General features: G+C 37.0%; 1 protein-coding gene across 1 annotated transcript in view; it reads right to left on the bottom strand.

Annotated features, from left to right (window-relative positions):
* Positions 1-1,299: 1,299 nt before the first annotated feature.
* The window catches only part of NAF1 (nuclear assembly factor 1 ribonucleoprotein), a 50,427-nt gene continuing 27,844 nt past the window's right edge, over positions 1,300-23,882 (bottom strand). The window contains exons 4-8 of the mRNA XM_027543690.1: positions 17,343-17,425; positions 13,136-13,296; positions 10,264-10,315; positions 9,185-9,287; positions 1,300-2,155 (exon numbers count right to left, since the gene is read on the bottom strand). Of these exons, the coding sequence (XP_027399491.1) occupies positions 1,701-2,155; positions 9,185-9,287; positions 10,264-10,315; positions 13,136-13,296; positions 17,343-17,425 (854 nt within the window). The 3' untranslated portion in view covers positions 1,300-1,700. The remainder of the gene's footprint in view (positions 2,156-9,184; positions 9,288-10,263; positions 10,316-13,135; positions 13,297-17,342; positions 17,426-23,882) is intronic.

Below are 23,882 nucleotides of genomic sequence, written 5' to 3'. Positions count from 1 at the left end.
CATTTCTGAAGTTTCAAAGGCCTTGAAATAAGTATAGGGAGGAAGGCAAGTTGGACCTAAGTACCTAAGGTAGCAGCTTAATTGAAGGCAGCAGTCAAATGGTATCACTCAGCTCTAAGTTTCTTCAGGTATTAAATAGATATTGTCAATATCTACAGTCTACTTTTGAACAGAGGTCTAAAGATTTTTTACATACCTTGAGGATTATAACAGCTCACTAACTTGTTGCAACTGAATGGCAACATCTCACAATTTCTGTTTTGGGGTTTCCTCAGTGCTTTTAGATATAGCCTCATGTAACTCTTAAAATATTTCATCAACCAAAAGAAGACTGTGTTTTACTATGCTGTAAGACTGTGCTGTGATCTATAAAGGCAACTCCTAAACAGAAACTGCAATAAATATCATTTCAAAAAAGAAACATGAAATACAACACATGTTTAAGCCAGTGTTACCACCAAAGCAAGAACCTCTCATCTCAAGACCCAAGAACCTGAATAGAGTCTCCTCAGCCTTTGGGGGTGGCGGGGGGAGGGGGAAGAAAATGGGGACCTGCAACTAGAATCCACATGCTTGTGATAAATTACCCGGTTACCCTAACCAGCAAACAAGTATTATTTTCTAAGACTGCCAAGGAATGAAAGATTGGAAAACACCAATTTAATATTAAGTACAGGTCTGAAGATCAGAATTCAGTTTATCTTCTTGCTGCCTCACTGGCAACCTTAGTGACTTGACTTCTCTGGAGTCCTTAGGCCGCTCCAAGGTTATTAAATTAGGACTACTCTAGGCTACTTTTAAAGCCTCTTCTATCTCTAAAATTCTAAGATTTCCTTACACTTATGTTTCATGAGTACATAATCATGTAAAATAACATTCACTGGTTATTTAATTAAAAGTCTACATTCAGTCTGTCATTTAATAGGTTTTTTTTTAAGCACTTAATCTGTGCCAGGCATCCAAGAATCTGGGAAATCCATATGGACACACAAGTCTCCTTGCTGTTGGTAAATGCACATTACTGTGAATGAATAATGCATTTTACTGTGAATACTCTTTGTGTCTCTTTAAGCAGTTAAACAGTAAAGTTTACTGGATCATGCCTGAATAATGGAAATCTGCACAGATAATGGAAAGCCTGTCAATGCAAAATAAATAAATATTAACTTTAATTATACACATGACTTCTGCCAAGACATAATAATGCTTTTCTTCTCTGTATTTTCACCTGCTTTTAAAAAAAAAAAAAAAAAGGTACATTTTAATGTATTGGTAAACTGCATTTACAACCAGAGTCAATTTTTAAAATATATTTATAAAAATAGTTTATTTTAAAGGCTTTCAATAGGACTTAACATTTTATTTTCAGATATACCAAGAAGATAATCAGTATGGTCAATATATTTTAATCCATGATGAAAGGTGCCCCAGATTATTAAATTGAGGCATACTATTTAATTAGGCAAGGTTCAAAGAATTAATTAAATATTACATAATTGGATTCCCCGCCACAAGTTTAACATTAAATTTTCATAAAGGTTACAATACATATCAACCTAAAACTGAAGGAACTATTTTTTAATTTACAATGCTTTAAAAATCTAGCTCTATAATCTCTTTTTAAAAAATGCTTCCACATATATACGCATGTGTGTACATAAAAGTCCACATTTCTCAGGAATGTATCAGATCAGATCAACCTAATAGTAAGGTCCAAAATGAGCAGAATTACCATCTCCAGAAGAGGAGGGCAGAGGCAGGGGTGGCGGGGGCGGAGGTGGGGCTAGGGAGTAGGGCAGGGGGATTATCGGGTGAGGGGCCACAGCAGGGGCAGCCCAGCCCATGTTTGCAGAGGCAGGCGGTGGGGGTGGGGGGGGAGGGAGGGAGAAGTTATGCATGTCAAACCCTGGAGGAGGGAAGGGATACTGTGGCATCATGGGGCTATCCTGTCTCTGTGGCGCAAATCCTGAAGGGTCCTGAGGGACCATGTGTTCTGCGTTATAAAACTGTGGAGGTGGGGGCCTGCTAGGGCAAGATTGAGGATATCTACCCTGGGAAAATCCTCTTGTGAATTCTCTGTTATGATATCCTTTGGAATGCTCTGAAGCAGAGCTATGAACATTCCAATTGTGATGTACTTCTGCAAAATCTTCACCTTTGAAGGAAAGAGCACAAAGACAAAATTAAAATTAATTTTCATACATCAAAATACAGTGTTTAAAATTTCAGGAATGCCTTAACTTCCAGTATATCTTACAGTCGTTATAATTTTGTAAGGCTTACAATGATCAACTTTAAATGAATCCTAAAGGTCAGAGGATCAGGAGAAGGAAAGTTTATCAAGATAAAACTTTGAGACAATAACCACTTGATTTCAGCCAAATACCACACAGAAAACTGGACACCACTTCCACTCACATGTTCAAAGGTGGTCAAAGAGGCTGAGCAGGGAGCCAGTCAGCACGTCCCCTCAATGACAATGCAGATCACATGGGGAACATAGACTTTTGTCTCTACTGGCAATAACTCCCTAAAAGCCTTCCTCCACTTCCTGCACTTGCAGTGGAGTCAGAGAAAACCCAGGACAGTCAAGACATTCATCACTGCCCAGCATAACAAGGCCAGTCCCAATAGTGTCAGGAGCAGTAATGAGGCACTCTTACATTCAGCAGACACAAGAGGAGGCCTGCCTGTGCCCAGGAGTAATGAGACAGCCCCAGGCTCAGATGTCAACTGAAGCTAAAAAGAAAAGCTTAACTCTTATACTCACCTGGACGTAAACAGTAATAATGCAACCTCCTTCCTTTCCCCGAAAGAACAAAACAACGTATTAGGTTGGTGCAAAGGTGACTGTGGTTTTGCATTGTTGAACTTTTGCCATTTCACATTGGAATACATTCTTAAATAAATGTGGTTATGTTACACATCATTAAATGCATATTTCTCACTTTATGTTTTTTCCCTAATGACTTATTATTTGCTGTTTATTTTATATTTATTTTAGACTGGAGAAATGATGTTTGACAAAAAGCAAATACAAGCAATTTTATTCTTCGAGATCAAAATGGGTCATAAAGCAGTAGAGACAACTCACAACATCAGCAATGCATTTGACCCAGCAACTACTAATGGACAGTGCAGTGGTGGTTCAAGGAGTTTTGCAAAGGAGGCTTGAAGATGAAGAGTGCAGTGGCTGGGTATTGGAAGCTGACAATGATTGAGGATCATCAAAGCTGATCCTCTTAACAACTGTATAAGAAGTTGCTAAAGAACTCAGTATCAACCGTTTTATGGTCATTTGCCATTTGAAGCAAACTGGAAAGATGAAAAAGCTCAGTAAGTGGCTGCCTCATGAGTTGACTGAAAAAAAAAAAGTCATTGTTCTGAAGTGTTATCTTCTTTAATTCTATGCAGCAACAACAAACCATTTCTCAGTCAGATTGTGACATGCGATGAAAAGTGGATTTTACACAACAGCTGGCAATGATCAGCTCAGTGGCTGGACCAAGAAGCTCCAAAGCACTTCCCAAAGCCAAATCTGCACCAAAAAAAGGTCATGGTCACTGTTTGGTGGTCAGCTGTCGGTCTGATCCACTACAGCTTTCTGAATCTCAGTGAAACCATTACATCTGAGAAGTATGCTCAACAAATCGAACTGATGCACTGAAAACCGCAACACTTGCAGCCAGCACTGGTCAATAGAAAGGGCTCAATCTTTTTCCACGACAATGCCCAACCACACGTCACACAACCAACACTTCAAAAGTTGAATGAATTGGGCTATGAAGTTTTGCCTCATCTACCATATTCACAAAAGCTCTCGCCAACTGAGGACCACTTCTTCAAGTAGCTCGACAACTTTTTGCACAGAAAATGCTTCCACAGCTCAAGGCAGAAAATGCTTTCCAAGAGTTTGTTGAATCCCAAAGGACAGATTTTTATGTTACAGGCATAAACAAACTTGTTTCTTCTAGTTGGGAAAAATGTGTTCATTTTAACAGTTGCAATTTTGACTAATAAAGTTGTGTTAGAGCCTAGTTATAATGATTTAAAATTCACAGTCATAGATTGCACTCTAGTTGTAAAACAACAACAGTAGATTGTGATAATTAAAGACCTAAACGAACCATTGAAAAAGCTATACTCATACAATCAACACTGCAGATAAATGCAAACAGAATTGTAAAACAATTTATAACCACAGGAAGGCAGAAGAAAGACAACAGAGAAATAAAAATTAGAAAGAATACAGAAAAGAGCAGATTTAAGCCCAAACATATCAATAATTACATTAAATATAAATGGTCTAAATATACCAATCAAAACACAGTAGTTGGCAGAGTGGATTAGAAAACAACTATAGTATGTAAAAAGCTTATTTCAAGTGATAGTCACGTTGAATGTAAGAGAATGGAACAAGCTACAATATGCAATATAACTAATTATAATAAGATCAGATAAAACAGGCTTCAGAATAGGGACATTTTATGATAAAAGGGTCACCTACCAATTCTGTGCAATTAAAGACAATAGGAAAGGCCTGGAGGGAGGGGAGCCTGGTGGGCTACAGTCATTGGAATTGCAGAGTTGGACATGACCAAGCAACTAACAGTGAAAGTGAAGTCACTCATTCGGGTCCGACTCTCAGCGACCCCATGGACTGTAGCCCACTAGGCTCCTCTATCCATGGGATTTTCCAGGCAAGAGTACTGGAGTGGGGTGCCATTGCCTTCTCCGAACTCCCACCTTAAGAATCTATAAAAACCAAAACAAAATAAACTCAAAGCAAGCAGTAGAAAGTTAATGATAAAGAGTTAAAAGAATGCAAATGCTAATAGAAAAATAATAAATAAAAATCAATAACAAAGAATTGGCTCTGTGAAAGATCAATATAATTTGCTATCTTCTAAGCAAAACTGAAAAAATACAAGCCACAAATGATGAATATCAAAGACATCAAAATGAAGACAATCTTGCAAACCAACTCTACATACATAATTTGACAAATTAGATGAAATGGACCAACTCCTTGAAAAATAAAAGCTACTATAACCTATCCAACATGGAAAAGTAAGTAAACTATTAAGTAAACTGAATTTGTAATTAAGTCTCCCCAAAAAGCTATCTCCAGTCTGAAGTGGTTCACTGGAGATTTTTTTTACCAAATATAAAAAATTAACAGCAAGTCTACATAATGTTTTCAAGTATACCAAAAACAGAAAATCTCAATTCATTTTTATGAAACTACTCTGCTGACAATAAAACCAGTTAAAAATAGTCTGAAAGAAAACTAGACCAATACCTCTCATGAATATAAACATAAAAATCTTTATCAAAATATAAGCAAAATTCAGCAATATTTACAAAGAATTACACGCCATGGTTAACTGGTTTATTCCAGTGATGCTCATTCAATATTCTAAAACCAATGTAATCTACTTTATTAACAAGTTAATGAAGGAGTCTTGTGATATTATCAATCAATGCAGAAAAATAATTGTCAAAATTATTATTCGTGATTTCTGAAAAAATGTTTAGGACGACTAGACAGAAGACTAAACAGAAGCTTCCTCAACTTGATAAAGAACACCTACAGTAACCCTATACTAATATTATACTTAATGGTGAAATACTGAATGTTTCCTTCTATGATCAGGAATAAAACATACGTACTGAATATAGTGCCAGATATTACAGTCAATTCAGAACTGAAAGAGAGCTAAAAAAGCATACAGATTGGGAGGGAAAAGACAAACACTATTTCTATTTGCCACTGACATAACTGTCTACATTGAAATCTCAGGAGAAAAACTCCTAGAACTAATGAGTTCAGCAAAGCCACAAGACACAAGCTAAACATACGAACAATAATTATTTCTATATTCTAGAAATGAACACATGAACACAAATTAATGCAATAGCAGTTACAATGATTTCCCCCAAATTGAAATACTCAGGTGTATATATATTAAAAGATGTACAGAACTTACATTCTGTAAACTACATAATGCTGGTGAAAGAAATTTTTAAAAAATCTAAATTAATGGAGATGTATACCATGTTTGTGGAACAGAAGACTCAATCCAGTTAAGACGTCAATTCTCCCCAAACCAATACACAGGTTCAATCCAATTTCTATCAAAATCCAAGTAAGACTTTCTGTCAATATAGGGAAGTTTATTTCAAAAGTCATATGGAAAGGCAAAGGAATTAAAATGGCTAAAAATAATTATGAAAACTTTTAGGAAATAAAAAAGAGAAAATCTTTGGAATGTAAGTCTAGGAAAGGAATTCTCAGACTCCATCAAAGTAAAGCAGATAAATTGGGCTTCATCAAAACAAAAAAATTTCATTCTGCAAAGCTCCTTTATAATGATGAAAACTCAAGCTAAAGAAATATTAGCAATTAAATATAAACTCTCATAACTCAAGAGTAAAGCAGAAATACAATTAGAAAATGGGCACAATATGAACAAAAAAGCATTGAAGGGATATAGATAGCAAATGAACACATGGAAAGCTGGTCAGTATCACTAGCCATTAGGAAAATCCAAGTTAAAATCACAACTACGTATCATTCACATACTGATTAGAATGGCTAAAATAAAAAATGATGACAATGACAAATGCTTGTGAGAATGCAGACAAACTGGGCAACTCATACACTAGGGATAAGAATGTAAAGTGGTAAAGCCACAGGAAAAACAATATGAAAGACTCTCAAGAAACTAAACATGGAACTACAGTGGGCCCTTAAATAACACAGGTTTGAACTACATAGGTCCACCTTTAAGCAGATTTTTCTCAATAAAAACATACTATACAATCCATGCTTGGCTGAATCCACGGATGTATAACCATGGGTACAGAGGGCCAACTTTAAGTCATACAGATTTTCAACTGCATGGAAGGGAGGGGGATGTCAGTGCCCCTTACCCCAAAGTTGTTCACTTGTCAACTGTATTATATAACCCAACTGTACTCTTGGACATTTATCCCAGAGAAATGTGAACATTTGTGTTCACATAAAAATCTGTGCACAAATGTATAAAGCAGCTTTATTCATAAAACCCAAAACTGTAAACAACACAAATGCCCTTAAATGGATGAATGGTTAAACCACCTGTGGTATACTCATACTACAGACCACCACCCTGGAATGAAAACATACTTATTATACATACAACAATCTAGATGATTTCCAGAAAAATATGCTCAGTAACAAAACCCAACTGATAATTTATATGAACCATTCTTGACAGGACAAAATATATCACAGAAATGGCACACAGATGAGTGCCTGTCGGGAGTTGAGGAAACGGAAGAAGAAAGGAAATGGGTGTGGATATAACAAGGCAACATGAGGACCTTCTTCTGTGACTGCACTGGTGTTAAAAGCTAACAAAACACCTTGATTTTAGCTTAAGCACTATATCATTTAATTCTAAAAATGGAAGCAAACAGGTTTCTTGAAAAAAAAAAAAAAAGGACTGATAAGCACAAATGATTCTTTTACTTTTTATCCCAAGGGGCCATTTTTTACACCCCCAAGCTTGAAAACTACCCGAGTGTCCCTTGTGCCTCTCCTACCACACCCCACCCCATGCTGTGCGATGCCTCCAATACTGGCAGATGCCAGAAAGTACAAGAAAACCCCTAGATAGCTCCCTCAGTTTTCTTACTGAGCAATTTATACAGATGTAAATGAAGATTAAAAATACTATATACTACACTTAGGAGTGCCAAAGAATGCTCAAACTACCACAGAACTGCACTCATTTCACACGTTAGCAAAATAATGCTCAAAATTCTCAAAGCCAGGCTTCAACAGTACGTGAACCATGAACTTCCAGATGTTGAAACTGGATTTAGAAAAGACAGAGGAAACAGATCAAATTGCCAACATCCAGTGGATCATCGAAAAAGCAAAAGAGTTCCAGAAAAATATCTACTTCTGCTTTATTGACTATGCCAAAGCCTTTGACTGTGTGGATCACAACAAACTGTGGAAAATTCTTTAAGAGATGGGAATACCAGACCACCTGACCTGTCAAGAAGCAACAGTTAAAACTGGACATGGAACAACAGACTGGTTCCAAATAGGGAAAGGCATACATCAAGGTTGTATACTGTCACCATGCTTATTTAACTTATATGCAAAGTACCTCATGAAAAACGCTGGACTGGACGAAGCACAAGCTGGAATCAAGATTGCAGGGAGAAATATCAATAAACTCAGATATGCAGATGACACCACCCTTGTGGCAGAAAGAAAAGAACTAAAGAGCCTCTTGATGAAAGTGAAAGAGGAGAGTGAAAAAGTTGGCTTAAAGCCCAACATTCAGAAAACTAAGATCATGGCATCCGGTACCATCACTTCATGGCAAATAGATGGGAAAACTGTGGAAACAGTGACACTTTATTTTTTGGGGCTCCAAAATCACTGCATATGGTGACTGCAACCATGAAGTTAAAAGATGCTTGCTCCTTGGAAGAAAAGCTATGACCAACCTAGACAGCATATTAAAAAGCAGAGACATATATTAAAAAGCAGAGACATCCCTTTGCCAACAAAGGTCTGTCTAGTCAAGGCTATGGTTTTTCCAGCAGTCACGTATGGATGTGAGAGTTGGACTATAAAGAAAGGTGAGCACTGAAGAATTGATGCTTTTGAGCTGTGGTATTGGAGAAGACTCTTGAGAGTCCCTTGGACTGCAAGGAGATCCAACCTAAAGATCAGTCCTGCATATTCATTGGAAAGACTGAAGCTAAAGCTGAAACTCCAATACTTTGGCCACCTGATGGGAAAAACTGACTCACTGGAAAAGACCCTAAGGCTGGGAAAGATTGAAGGCAAGAAGAGAAGGGGATGACAGAGGTTGGATGGCATCACCAACTCAATGGAGAAGAGTTTGAGTAAACTCAGAGTTGGTGATGGACAGGGAAGCCTGGTGTGCTGCAGTCCATGGGGTTGCTAATTTGTGATTTGTGATTTTGCTTCAGACACGATTGAGTGACTAGACTGAACTGAATGCTGAGGAGGGCACGGCAACCCACTCCAGTATTCTTTCCTGGAGAATTCTACGTACAGAGGAGCCTAACAGATTCCAGGCCCTGGGGTCGCAAAAGTCGGACACAACAGAAGAGACTTAACATGTATGCACATTTTCTACATTTAACTCACCAGGTTCATTAAATTCAGATCTGAATTTTTTCCGACCTTGAATCTGAGATTTTTTCCTCTGTTTGGCTTCTTTTTCCTTTTCATCATCACTGAAATCCAAGGCCTTACACGAAAAAAATAGATTTATGTCATATGCATTTACCAATCCAATGGTACATTATCAGAGGTAAAGAGAATAAAGCACTTATTTAAGTGACCCTGAAAGTTAATACATGTACACATGACACAAATCAGAAGGCATAATGCCGTGGCAATGTGAATGCTAAAATAGGACTGCTTCTGATTGCGTAATCCTCTAAGTGGGCATCCACTGACTCACACAGCGTCAGCAAAATCACAAATTAATACAGATCATGAACCTTTAGCACTGCTTGAGAATCTACAATGACCAAAGTTAAATCTATAAATATCAAGAATTTACAAAACTGAGAAACTTCATCAGAACTTATGAGCACATTAAAAAACTCTTATAATTGTATTTTTGTTTTATAAAAATGCAAAAGTATAAATTCATGCTATTTTTAAGAACGTATATACTCATTGCTGTAATTTTCATGTTTTAATAAAGACCATATATATCAAGCTACTTTGAAATGTAAATTATTATTGCTGACAAGAAAAAGAACACTCTTTTTAGGAAGGTGAGTATCCTGTAAAAAATGGAGAAGTAGGCAGACTGTAATTATTTTCTACCTCCAAAAGAAAAGTAGCTTATTAAAAGTACCATCAATAAACATCTTCATGTCCCATGTGGTGAATATACTAAACTAAAAAAAAATATTTTAAATGATAATTTTGCCTTTACCAGGTATCAACAAAATTGATAAAAACAGGACACTATAAGGAAAATGATAATCTGATAATAATTAAAATGTGATTGAAAATATTTTTTTCTGAAATGACCACAATCTCTAATTGTGAGGTATAAAAGGCGTCAGAGGGAGGGGAGAGCACGCGGGCTGGCAGAAGGCAGTGTGACTAGTGAGCAGTTTCGAGGACATCCTTCAGGTCAGGAATGAGGGATGTATAAGACTGAGTCCTGTCTTCCTTTCTCAAATACTGTGTGAAAAGACACTTACCTCTGGTGGTGGTTCTTGATCATTCTTCCACGATGCATCTGATCCCCTATCCCTAGGGGAACAAACAAAGGTCAAAGGGTCAAAGTACTTATTAAGATTCTGTTAAGTGCTTATAACCTAATAGCATGGAAAATAAAAAAGCAAAAGACCTAAGCTCAATCTTAATTTGCAATATATAAGACAATAAGAGAAAAGAATAAAGGTTCATTTCTCTGTTCTTTATTTAAGAAAATGTGGGAAAAGCACACATATATATTAGGAGTGGAGAATCAGAATGAGAAGTCGACACCACGCTGTGCAGGGCAAAGTGGTTCTGCAATTCTTCAGCAGCTCCAGGTGCTCTGACTCTGACTGATACTCTCGTAATACCTGAGCTCAGCTCATAAACCTCCTTCAGTAAATACCTATCCAAGACCACCATCAGACGTTCAGGTGCCAAGGACACGAAAAGGGAATATGAGGTATTTCCTTATGTAAGACTTTACAGGTTCAACAACAGAGATCATAACATGAAATGCTTCTTCCTCAATTCACCTGAGAATTATCAGTGATCCTCCATGAGTAAGCAAGGCTTGTTCCAAGAGTGACTCTCAGAGCAGAGGGTGAGACAAAGGCATCTAGAGTTTGGGGAGGAGGAGCTGTGAAGATCCGATAGGACACTAACTCTTCTTGGTGAAAAGTTTTATATTCTATGACCAACAAAAGCATGTAGATCTATTATAATTTCTGACAGCTCATTTTTAATTGTATCTGTTTGATCCTGATTTCACAGTTTGACAGTATTTGTTATTCAATTACATTAAAATATTACAAAGTATTAGGAGTAGATGTTGTCCTCATTGCTTGACACCAAATCTCAAAAATAAATGAAACTCTCAGGAATTAATTAATCCATTAATCCGTTAAAATCAATTTACAGATGTCAGTGAGCTCACACAACATGAAATCTTTTTTTCTGAGTCTACTCTACTGTTTTAATTTGGAATTCTGTTGTTATACATAAAGCCTTATCAATGACTTTTTCCATTTTTAATTATTATCTTCTACCCATGCATTTATCATAGCTCCAGGGCTCCTTTTTGCATGGATACCATCTCACGGCCTGAAGTGACCTAAGAATGAAATCTTCTAAAGGCAGAAATGGGAAAAGTTCCCCAACTGGGGCATTACCACAGAAAATCAAAAACTACTAAACAAAAGAACAAGCAAGATTTCCAACAGCACCTTTAACAAGAGTAAGTTCATGGGAAGCTAAGATTAAATTAACCCAACTAAAGGCAGGCAAGCTGGAGATAAGTTCAACTTCTCCACCTCAAAGGAAAGGAGTTCCCTTGACCAACAGAAAAAATGCAGTCTAGAACAGAATGGACTTCATCAGCGGGGGCTTCTGCAGAGTGTGCTCAATTTCCAGATTCTTTAGTTTCTTATTCTTTCTTTGCAAAAAAAGACAAAAAATCTTGTTCTTGCAAATCAGAACAAAGACTGCTTCTAAATCTATCTAAAAACACCTTCAGAAAAATCTCTTCATCCTATCTATTTTAAGCTAAAATAGTTTACCCCTTTAAAGCTAATATATGGAATATCCAAAGCAACAACTTAATATTCAAACAGAACAAAATGCTATTTAAGGCATGATTTTAAAGCATATTAAAATTTTTATAACTTTGCTATATTTAATTCACCTTTCACGTTAATGGTTATTTAGAAAAATTAACCTTACATAGCCTGAAGAACAACTTAAGTTCCTGTAGGTACTTCTGTGTTTTCTTAAACATGAGTTTAACAAATTATCAGGAACAAAATATTCATCTCATTTCAGAGATTTCCAAATATTAAAACTCAGACTGGATTTAGTATGTAAGTGGTAAAGAGGCCTTCTCCCAGATGGGACTGGTATCATGGTTTGACAAGCACCCAAGTTACTACTCACGATATCTTCTGCAAAAACAACACTCCTAATGCTTCACCTGTATTTCAAGTTTCCAACTGAAACACAGTTAGAGTTCAAAGGGACTTTTGTGTCAAACTGAGTACAAAATCTTTTCAGATTTAAGATCTCTTCCCCAATCCTTTGCTGTATTTTTCTCCACTCCTAAGTGGGCAACATTTTATTGGTTCATATTTATTACATCCTTCCAAAGCATTCAATTTATATTTACAGAAAAAGTTATTCTACTTTAATTCATATGCCACTGGCTTGTGCAAAAATTATGTAATTATAATAACAAATCTGATAAAAATAGCTCTACAGCTAACATCTGGCAACAAATTTATACCTGACAAATATATAGCTCATCAGTGGAAACAAGAAATATCACCAGATACATACCACAGGGTATCATACAGCACATTTACAGACAGAATGGAGATCGCTGGTTTGCTTGTTAAGTCAACTCTGTTAATTGCAGCTTGATACATAACACACAAATATGTTCTTCTATAAATTCACAATTTATAAGCAACCTAAAATTTACTCATTTTCTTTTTTCTTTTTAAGAATTATAAAGTTGCATTAAATAATGAAGCTTATGGATGCAATCCAAAGAAATCTTTCTTTACGATGGAAAAGTTGTAGCACATATATGCACGAAAGTATATAATGGAAAAGATAATGAATTAAAATTCAGAAAATGTATATGGCCCAAATGTGCTCTTACCAGTTGATCCTGTCATTTTGGTCAAAAAATACAAATGATCTCTACCTTGTAAAACCTGATAACAACTGTAGCTTTCAGAGATGTTACCAGGAAGACAAATGAGCTCTTGGGAACACAGATATCAGCATAACTGCAAGAAACTACATCACTAAGAATTACTCCTAAAACACAAACACCAGATAAGCAAAGAGGTAACATGCCAATAAAGTACTTACTGTTTAAGCTTCTCTGTGAATATATACTGGGTGAAGTCTTTCATTGATGGAGCAAAATACATAGTGTCCTTTATTTTAATACCTTTATTTTCAATATGCTCTGAAGAATTAAACCGTAATACATAAAATGGATGTGCAACAGGTCCAAATATCTCAAATATCTATAAAAGAGAAGAAACATAAAGTTCTCCTTCGACAGTAAAATAAGGACTTCAAAAGTTCATACTATTGGGACTTCCCTGGCAGTCCAGTGGTTAAGCCTTCACTTTCCAATATAGAGGGTGCAGGTTGAATCCCTGCTTGGGAAATTAAGATCCCACAAGCCTCTTGACCAAAAAAACAAAACATAAAACAGAAACAATACTGCATGTGTGTGATTTTTCAGATTCCAGTCATCTATCAATGGACATGTACGTGGCTTCCACGTGTTGGCCACTGGAAATAGTGCTGCTATGAACTCTGGCATACATGTACCTTTCCAAATTATAGTTTTCTCTGGATATACACTCAGAAATAAGACTGCCGGATCATACACTAACTCTACAGATTTTTAAGGAACCTCCATACCACCGTCCATAGTGGCTGCACCAATTTACATTCCCACCAACAGTGAAAGAGAGTTCCTTTTACTCCACACCCTCACCAGGGTTTATTATCTACAGACTTTCTAGTGATGGCCATTCTGACTGGTATGAGGTAATACTTCACTATAGTTTTTTTGTTTTGATTTTTTTTTTAATTGGAGGCTACTTATTTCACAATATTGTGGAGGTTTTTGCTGTACGGTCACATGAATCAGCCACGGGTGTACATGTGTTCCCCATCCTGAACCCCCCTTCCATCTCCCTCCCTATCCCATCCCTCAGTGTCATCCCAGTGCACCAGCCCTGAGCACCCTGTCTCACACATTGAACCTGGGCTGGCGATCTGTTTCACTTATGATAATATATATGTTTCAATGCTATTCTCTCAAATCATCCCACTCTCGCCTTCTCCCACAGAGTCCAAAAGTCTGTTCTTTACATCTGTATCTCTTTTGTTGTCTCGTATATAGGGTCATCATTCCCATCTTTCTAAATCCCACATATATGCGTTAATATACTATATTGGTGTCTTTCTGACTTACTTCACTCTGTATAATAGGCTCCAGTTTCATCCACCTCATTAAAACTGATTCAAATGCTTTCTTTTTAATAGCTGAGTAATCCATTGTGTATATGTTGACCTGAATTTCTCCAATAATTAGAGATATTGAGTATCTTTTCATGTGCCTCTTAGCCATCTGTATGTCTTTAGAAAAATGTCTATTTAGGTCTTCTGCTCATTTTTGATTGGGTTGTTTGATATTGACTTGTATGAGCTATTTGTGTATTTTGGAAATTAATCCCATTGGTAGCATAAATTGCAAATATTTTCTTTCAGTCTACAGGCTTTTTGTTTTGTCTATGGTTTTCTTTAATGTGTAAAAGCTTTTAAGTTTGATCAGGTCCTGTTTGTTTATTTTTGTCTTTCCTTCCATTACTCTAGGAGACAGAGCTAAAAAAAACACTGCTGTGATTTATGTCAAAAAGGGTTCTGCCCATGTTTTCCTTTAAAAGTTTGATCATATCCTGTCTTGTATTTAGGTCTTCAACCCATTCTGACTTTACTTGAGCAACATGGTATTAGAGAATGTTCTAATTTCAATCTTTACATATAGCTGTCCAGATTTTCCACCTACTAAAGAGACTGTCTTTTCTTCATTGCCTATTCTTGCCTCTTTCATTGTAAATTAATTGATCATAAGTGCATGAGCTTATTTTCCGGCTTTCTATCCTGTTCCACTGATCTACTGCTCCCTTTTAAAGCCTAAAGTTTTAGTTTTTTTCATGTTAAATATATTTTTCATAATATATAATTTCTGTGGCTATTTAACACTCCTTTATAGATCTAGCAGAATTTAACCTATCTTATATTGTAGAATATTGAGACAAGCTCCCAATTTGTTCAGAAATGATGCCATAATGAACACCTTTATCTGTAAATCTCTGTACTTCAGAATTCCTGAAAACTAGTTCATAAGGGATGGAACTATCAAAGCCAAAAGTATGATTACTACTAAAACTCTTGATGCAAATTATTAAATAACATTCCAAATAATAATTTAAATCAACTGCATTAAAAGTACCTATTTTATTACATCCTCAGTTGCTGATTGACTGAAAAGTCCTCATTTGTTAAAAAGTAAAACAAAAAAACAATAAAAACAACAAACACTCGAACAAATATTCAAAACTAAAGGTAGAGACAATGATCAAGAAATCCAACTTATAGGTGGCATAAGTTGTTAATGTTTTAAAAATTCCCTAATATAAGAATTCAACATTAAAAATGGAATTCATTCATTAATTATCAACAGGAACTAATCGTTTCTAGGATTAAAGTGCAAAAGGCAGAATTTCAAATCTGAAGTTGCCCTCCTTTAAATCAGTGGGAAACAAGGAAGGAGATGGGACGGGGGCAAAAAAAAATTAGACCACCTGCGTTATAAATTGCACTTTGCTCCTTTTTAGCTATTGTGATTTCTGAATAAATCAGGATAATTCTATTTCCTTACAGTTTCAGTGAATTTAAAAAGATACCGAAGATATCTGACACTGTAGCTGATTATTACTGTTACTGAAAAGGAGAGGGAAAAGGAAGAATGTCATAAATAAAAGGAAATCATGGAAATAATCAGTTTTAATTCAGTCAGAAAAGCAGGAAGTACGTTTCCCTAGCCTCTTCTCCCTGGTCTCCCCAAGAGGTACAGCAGCATCCCTGTGCTCAAGAACTCCCCTCCCCAGCCATCTCCACTCACCTCCATTCCTCTCTCTCAACAGCTTCCCAGGCTAAGCCCCTAGACTCTCTCTAGGCCCTTACAAAGGTACCAGCAGTAAATAGGGTTTATTCTGTATTTCAGTACTTCTTCCTCTGAACCAAAAGTACTGAGACCCATACTTGAAACAAAAGTATTAAGCCTAGGTATTTGAAAGAGAAAAGTCAACACCACCCTTCAGGTATTAAAGTCTTTCTTCTCTTCACAAACTTTTTCAAAAATTGCCAAAAAGTATTAGCTCTGGACTCCAATTAATTCTGTCACTGATTGCTTTGCAGTTCTAAGAGACTCATTTATTTTGGTAAATTAGTCTGTCAACCTAAAAAGTAGGCAGTGCAGGGTGGCATGGCCCTCATAAAAGCCAAATCCCTTTCTAATCTGTCAGAATGGAACAGCAGGAAAAGGCACAGAAAAGGGAAAATTATGTGAGTTGCTCTAATAATATAATTCAAAATAAATGCTTTTTTTCGGATTAAACACGAATTAATTCTATTTCTTAAAATAAAAAAGATATCAACTGTCACTTATCTAGGAAAAAGTAAAGCCCAATAAGTTTTCTCCAGAGACAACATCTGGTTTCTTAATTGTCTGTTATCAACTCAATACTTATTTACTTAGCCCATATAATCCACAAAGGACTCGAACTATACACAGTGGAATATCCCGAGGTGAATAAAACTCTGCCCCTGCTGCCAGAAAGAGAATACTTGGTTGATATTTATATTCTTCATCTTGGAAGATTTTCTGTCCTCCGATGACCACTCAGAATTATATATCTATTGGGTAAAATGCAGCCATCCATCATGCAGGGTTGTTCCCTGCATGTAAGGATGTTAAAAGGGACCTAATCTTATAACAGTACTAAAGTACATATTCACAATTCTCCAGAAAGTGCTTACAGTGACACTTTACTGGTGTCACCTAAAACTTTTTCCACTTGAAAAGATTCCACTCTCAGCTTCCAAGTGAGGAAGTCAAAGTCTAAAAAGTTTCAAGAGCCACTATTCAAAGGGCCACAAAAAGCAAAAAGGTTTATGAACTATTATGCATTGGAAAGTTTCCTGCACCCAACTGAGTACCTGGAAGAACTGTGTCTTATTCAAAATACAGACCCACTGCCTGGCAAAGAACCTGACAAATGTCAGGAAAAAAATTCTATACAAAAACAACAACAAATTAAACCAATTTACAGACAAACACAAATTACTGAAGAAAATCAGGAATGTACTAAAATTTGAGAGCTCTAAATTGCTCACATACTTAACTAATAAACTTAAGATACTAAAGTCAGAAAATCCAATCAACAAAGAAACAGGGTAATTAGTAGGAATTGAGTATTGTTTTACAAACCTTTCCTGCTGCCTGTCGATCAGTTTTAAAAATTACAGTCTCCTCATTAACTGGAGGTACGTTAGTCATAGATTCAATTATTACTGAAAATGAAACAAAATAGATTATTTCAAGATTTAATCAGAAGATAATGCAGAATTCAAATCAGAATCTTTAAAGAAGGCTTTAATCTCCACATAATTTAAAATGAAATTTAAGGTGGGATAATATACCTTGGTAACCATTCCTCCTGGATAAACAAGTAGCATAAGGAAATATATTCTACATTATTTTCTTTTATATGAAAGCTAAAATTCTCGGAAAAAAGATTAAAGTACAAAATCTCACAGAAAGCTGGAATTACCCATTAGTCAAAAGTCAACAAAGTCAAGCTGTGTACATTTTCTCAAGCAATTTTTATCCAAAAAATAATAATCACATTTAGTCACATAACTTCCTGTTTTAGAAGAAATTAGTCTTGTTTCTCACCCTAGAAATCCTTTTCTGAAAAGTACTGATTACATACCAATATATGAAAAAGTTAAAGAATTCACAAAAATATTTTCCTCTGAACAGATGAAGAAAGAAAGATAGAGTTCCCAGTAATGTGACTCCTAGGTGCACTGGGACGACCCTGAGGGATGGGATGGGGAGGGAGGCGGGAGGGGGATTCAGGACAGGGGACACATGTACACCCATGGCTGATTCATGTACATGCATGGCAAAAACCACTACAATATTGTAAAGTAATTACCCTCCAATTAAAATAAATAAATAAAATAAATAAAAAGACAAAAAGCTTATCCCCCCAGTCTAGCACATTCTCCTGTTCTTGTTAAGTGCCACAATGTCAAACTAACAATATACAACAGCAAAACGAAAACAAACACACATATACATTCACACAGATACACATACACACTAGATTCTTAGAAAATTAGAGCTACAACAAAAATACTCCATCACACCATACAGATAATGCCATCTCCACTTGGAATATGAAATATTAGTTGATTATTAAAATCCCTTCAGAAGATGGTGAAGGAACAGGACGGGGAGACCACTTTCTCCCCGACAAATTCATCAAAAGAACATTTAAAAACCAAGTAAATTCCATAAAATAATTTCTGAATGCTGGCAGAGGACATCAGACACCCAAAAAAGCAGCCCACTGTCTTCGAAAGGAGGTAGGAAAAAATATAAAGACAAAAAAAGGGACAAAAGGGAGGGACGGAGCTCCGTCCCGGGAAGGGAGTCTTAAAAAGAGAAAAGTTTCCAAACACCAGGAAACACTCTCACTGCCGAGTCTGTTGAGAGATTTGGAAGCACAGACGGCAACCTAACAGGGAGGAAAAATAAACAAACAATTAAAACCCACAGATTACAAGCCCAACGGTAACTCCCCCAGCGGAGAAGCAGCAGAGACGCCTGCATCTGCCACTAGCAAGCGGGAGCTGGACAGGGAGGCATGGGCTGCATCGCTTAATGTAAGGATCTGGCCTGAATGCCCGGAGCACTATCTGAGCAAACTAACTTGGGCTAGCAAATCAGACTGTGGGATAACTATCACGCGAAAAGCCAGCCTTAACCTAAGACACTGCCAGGCCCGCGCATAGAACAAAGGACTGAACAGAGACAGCCGGCTGCAGACCATCCCCCTCCGGTGACAGGCAGCCAGAGCTGGAAGGGGGCAATCGCAGCCCGAGAGAGACATTATCTACAAAACTGTAAGCAGGCTTCTTTGCTAACTAAGACTTCGTGGGGTTCTGAACGGTCAACATCCGCCTGAGAAGGTGTGCCGGTTGTATACCCAGAAAACCGAGCGGCAGGGATGGAAAGGTGATAAGTCGCAGCGAAGGCGCTGGCCAAAACACCTCATCACCTGAGCTGCTCGGACCTGGGAAGGGCACAAAATGCAGGCTCAACTGAGTCTGCGCCTCTGAGGACTACCCGAGTGCCTGAACCTGAGCGGCTTAGACCTGGGAGGTGCATGCAGCCCAGGGCCGGCCTTGGATGGTTCCCAGAGGAGCAACCTAGAGCCTGGGCAGTGTAGGCAGGGAGGGTACATGCGCCATGAGCGGGGGCAGGCCCAGTGTGGCTGAGGCACTGCGAGCACACGCCAGTGTTATTTGTTTGCAGTGTCCCTCCCTCCTCACAGCGCGACTGAACAAGTGAGCCTGAAAAAAAAAAAAAAAAAAGTGTCCACCATCGCCCCCTTTGTGTCAGGGCAGAAATCAGACACTGAAGAAACCAGCAAACAGAAGCTAAAACAGAGGGAACCACCTTGGAAGCAACAGGTGCAACAGATTAAAACCCTGTCATTAGTACCGACTACATACGAAGGGATCTATAGATCTTGAGAAATATAAGCCGGACCAAGGAACTAGCCGAAAATGAACTGACCCCACAATACCCACAACACCACCAGAGAAAGTCCTAGATATATTTTTATTATTTTTACAATCATTCTTTTTTTTTTTTTTAATTTTTTAAAAAATTTTAAGTCCTCTATTACTCCTTTAATTTTCACTTTTATGCTAAAGCTGAAACTCCAGTACTTTGGCCTCCTCATGCGAAGAGTTGACTCATTGGAAAAGACTCTGATGCTGGGAGGGATTGGGGGCAGGAGGAGAAGGGGACGACAGAGGATGAGATGGCTGGATGGCATCGCTGACTCGATGGGCGTCAGTGTGAGTGAAGTCCAGGAGTTGATGATGGACAGGGAGGCCTGGTGTGCTGCGATTCATGGGGTCGCAAAGAGTCGGACACGACTGAGTGACTGAACTGAACCTACTATTACTTTGCAAAAAAAAAAAAAAAAAGTCTCTATTTTTTTAAAAGCAAACTTCATATATATATTTTTTATAATTTTTGTGACTTTGTTTTTTTTTTCTTTTATTAATTTTTTTCTTTTCTTTAACATTGTATTTTTGAAATTGCAAACTCTACTCTAGATTTTTAATTTTTGCTTTTTGGTATTTGTTATCAATTTTGTACCTATATTTTTTTTAATAATTTTGTGACTTTTTTTTCTCTTTTTCTTTTCTTTAACATTGTATTTCTGAAATACCACACTATACTCTAGATTTTTAATTTCTGCTTTTTGGTATTTGTTATCAATTTTGTACCTATATTTTTTTATAATTTTTGTGACTTTTTTTTTCTCTTTCTTTTATTAAATTTTTTTCTTCTTTTCTTTAACATTGTATTTTTGAAATTCCAAACTCTACTCTAGATTTTTAATTTTTGTTTTTTGGTATTTGTTATCAATTTTGTACCTATATTTTCTTTATAATTTTTGTGACTGTTTTTTTTTTTTGTTCTCTTTTTCTTCTTTTCTTTAACATTGTATCTTTGAAATTTCACACTCTACTGTAGATTTTAATTTGCTTTTTGGTATTTGTTATCAATTTTGTAACTTTAAGAACCCAATCTTCAGTACCCATTTTTACTTGGGAGCGAGATTACTGGCTTGACTGCTCTCTCCCCCTCTGGACTCTCCTTTTTCTCCACCAGGTTGCCTGTGTGTCCTGCCTAACCCCTCTCTGCTCTACCCAACTCTGTGAATTTCTGTGTGTTCCAAACGGTGGAGAACACTTAGAGAACTGATTTCTGGCTGGATCTGTCTCTCTCCTTTTCATTCCCCCTTTTATCCTCCTGGCCACCTCTGTCTCCTTCCTCCCTCCTCTATTCTCTGTATAACTCCGTGAACATCTCAGAGTAGTCCACCTGTGGAGTGCACATAAGGAAGTGATTACTGGCTAGCCCGCTCTCTCCTCTATTGATTCCACCTCACCTCGTTGGGGTCACCTCTAACTCCCTCCTCCCTCTTCTCTTCTCCATGTAACTCTGTGAACCTTTCTGGGTGTTCCTCACTGTGGAGAAACTGTTCATCTTTAACCTAGATGTTTTATCAATGGTACTGTATAGAAGGAGAAGTTTTGAGACTACTGTAAAAATAAGACTGAAAACCGGAAGCAGGAGGCTTAAGTCCAAACCCTGACTCCAGGGAACTTCTGACTCCAGGGAACATTAATTGACAGGAGCTCATCAAACACCTCCATACCTACACCAAAACCAAGCACCACCCAAGGGCCAACAAGTTCCAGAGCAAGACATACCACGCAAATTCTCCAGCAACTCAGGAACACAGCCCTGAGCTCCAATATACAGGCTGCCCAAAGTTACTACAAAACCACTGACATCTCATAACTCATTACTCGACGCTTCATTGCACTCCAGAGAGAAGAAATCCAGCTCCACCCACCAGAACACCGACACAAGCTTCCCTAATCAAGAAACCTTGACAAGCCACCTGTACAAACCCACACACAGCAAGGAAACTCCACAATAAAGAGAACTCCACAAATTGCCAAAATACAGAAAGGACACCCCAAACTCAGCAATATAAACAAGACGAAGAGACAGAGGAATACCCAGCAGGTAAAGGAACAGGAAAAATGCCCACCAAACCAAACAAAAGAGGAAGAGATAGGGAATCTACCTGATAAAGAATTCCAAATAATGATAGTGAAAATGATCCAAAATCTTGAAATCAAAATGGAATCATAGATAAATAGCCTGGAGACAAGGATTGAGAAGACGCAAGAAAGGTTTAACAAGGACCTAGAAGAAATAAAATACATAATGAATAATGCAATAAATGAGATCAAAAACACTCTGGAGGCAACAAATAGTAAAATAACAGAGGCAGAAGATAGGATTAGTGAATTAGAAGATAGAATGGTAGAAATAAATGAATTAGAGAAGAAAAAAGAAAAACGAATTAAAAGAAATGAGGACAATTCTCCAGGACAATATTAAACGCTACAACATTCGAATCATAGGGGTCCCAGAAGAATACAAATAGAAAGACCATGAGAAAATACTTGAGGAGATAATAGTTGAAAACTTCCCTAAAATGGGGAAGGAAATAATCACCCAAGTCCAAGACTCCCCGAGAGTCCCAAATAGGATAAACCCAAGGCGAAACACCCCAAGACACATATTAATCAAATTAACAAAGATCAAACACAAAGAACAAATATTAAAACCAGCAAGGGAAAAACAACAAATATCACACAAGGGAATTCCTATAAGGATAACAGCTGATCTTTCAATAGAAACACATGTATACCTGTGGCGGATTCATTTTGATATTTGGCAAAACTAATACAATTATGTAAAGTATAAAAATAAAATAAAATTAAAAAAAAAAAAAGAAACTCTTCAAGCCAGGAGGGAAGGGCAAGACATACTTAAAGTGATGAAAGAAAATAATCTACAGTCCAGATTACTGTACCCAGCAAGGATCTCATTCAAATATGAAGGAGAAATCAAAAGCTTTACAGACAAGCAAAAGCTGAGAGAATTCAGCACCACCAAACCAGCTCTCCAACAAATACTAAAGGATATTCTCTAGACAGGAAACACAAAAAGGGTGTATAAACTCAAACCCAAAACAATAAGTAAATGGCAACGGGATCATACTTATCAATAATTACCTTAAACGTAAATGGGTTGAATGCCCCAACCAAAAGACAAAGACTGGCTGAATGGATACAAAAACAAGACCCCTATATACGTTGTCTACAGGAGACCCACCTCAAAACAGGGGACACATACAGACTGAAAGTGAAGGGCTGGAAAAAGATTTTCAATGAAAATAGACCAAAAAAAAGCAGGAGTAGTAATACTCATATCAGATAAAATAGACTTTAAAAGAAAGGCTGTGAAAAGAGACAAAAAGGTCACTACATAATGATCAAAGGATCAATCCAAGAAGAAGATATAACAATCATAAATACATATGCACCCAACATAGGAGCACCGCAATATGTAAGACAAATAAATGCTAACAAGTATGGAAGGGGAAATTAACAATAACACAATAATAGTGGGAGACTTTAATACCCCACTCACACCTATGGACAGATCAACTAAACAGAAAATCAACAAGGAAACACAAACTTTAAATGATACAATAGACCAGTTAGACTAATTGATATCTATAGGACATTTCACCCCAAAACAATGAATTTCACCTTTTTCTCAAGCGCACATGGAACCTTCTCCAGGATAGATCACATCCTAGGCCATAAACCTAGCCTTGGTAAATTCAAAAAAACTGAAATCATTCCAAGCATCTTTTCTGACCACAATGCAGGAAGATTAGATCTCAATTACATGAGAAAAACTATTAAAATTTCCAACATATGGAGGCTGAACAACACGCTGCTGAATAACCAACAAATCACAGAAGAAATCAAAAAAGAAATCAAAATTTGCATAGAAACAAATGAATATGAAAATACAACATCCCAAAACCCGTGGGACACTGTAAAAGCAGTCCTAAGGGGAAAGTTCATAGCAATACAGGCATACCTCAAGAAACAAGAAAAAAGTCAAATAAATAACCTAACTCTACACCTAAAGCAACCAGAAAAGGAAGAAATGAAGAACCACTGGGTTAGTAGAAGGAAAGAAATCTTAAAAATTAGGGCATAAATAAATGCAAAAGAAACAAAAGAGACCATAGCAAAAATCAACAAAGCCAAAAGC

The sequence above is a fragment of the Bos indicus x Bos taurus genome, chromosome 6 (assembly GCF_003369695.1).
Source record: "Bos indicus x Bos taurus breed Angus x Brahman F1 hybrid chromosome 6, Bos_hybrid_MaternalHap_v2.0, whole genome shotgun sequence".
NCBI classification, from domain to species: domain Eukaryota; kingdom Metazoa; phylum Chordata; class Mammalia; order Artiodactyla; family Bovidae; genus Bos; species Bos indicus x Bos taurus.
This window is presented reverse-complemented; position numbering and strand designations above follow the sequence as displayed.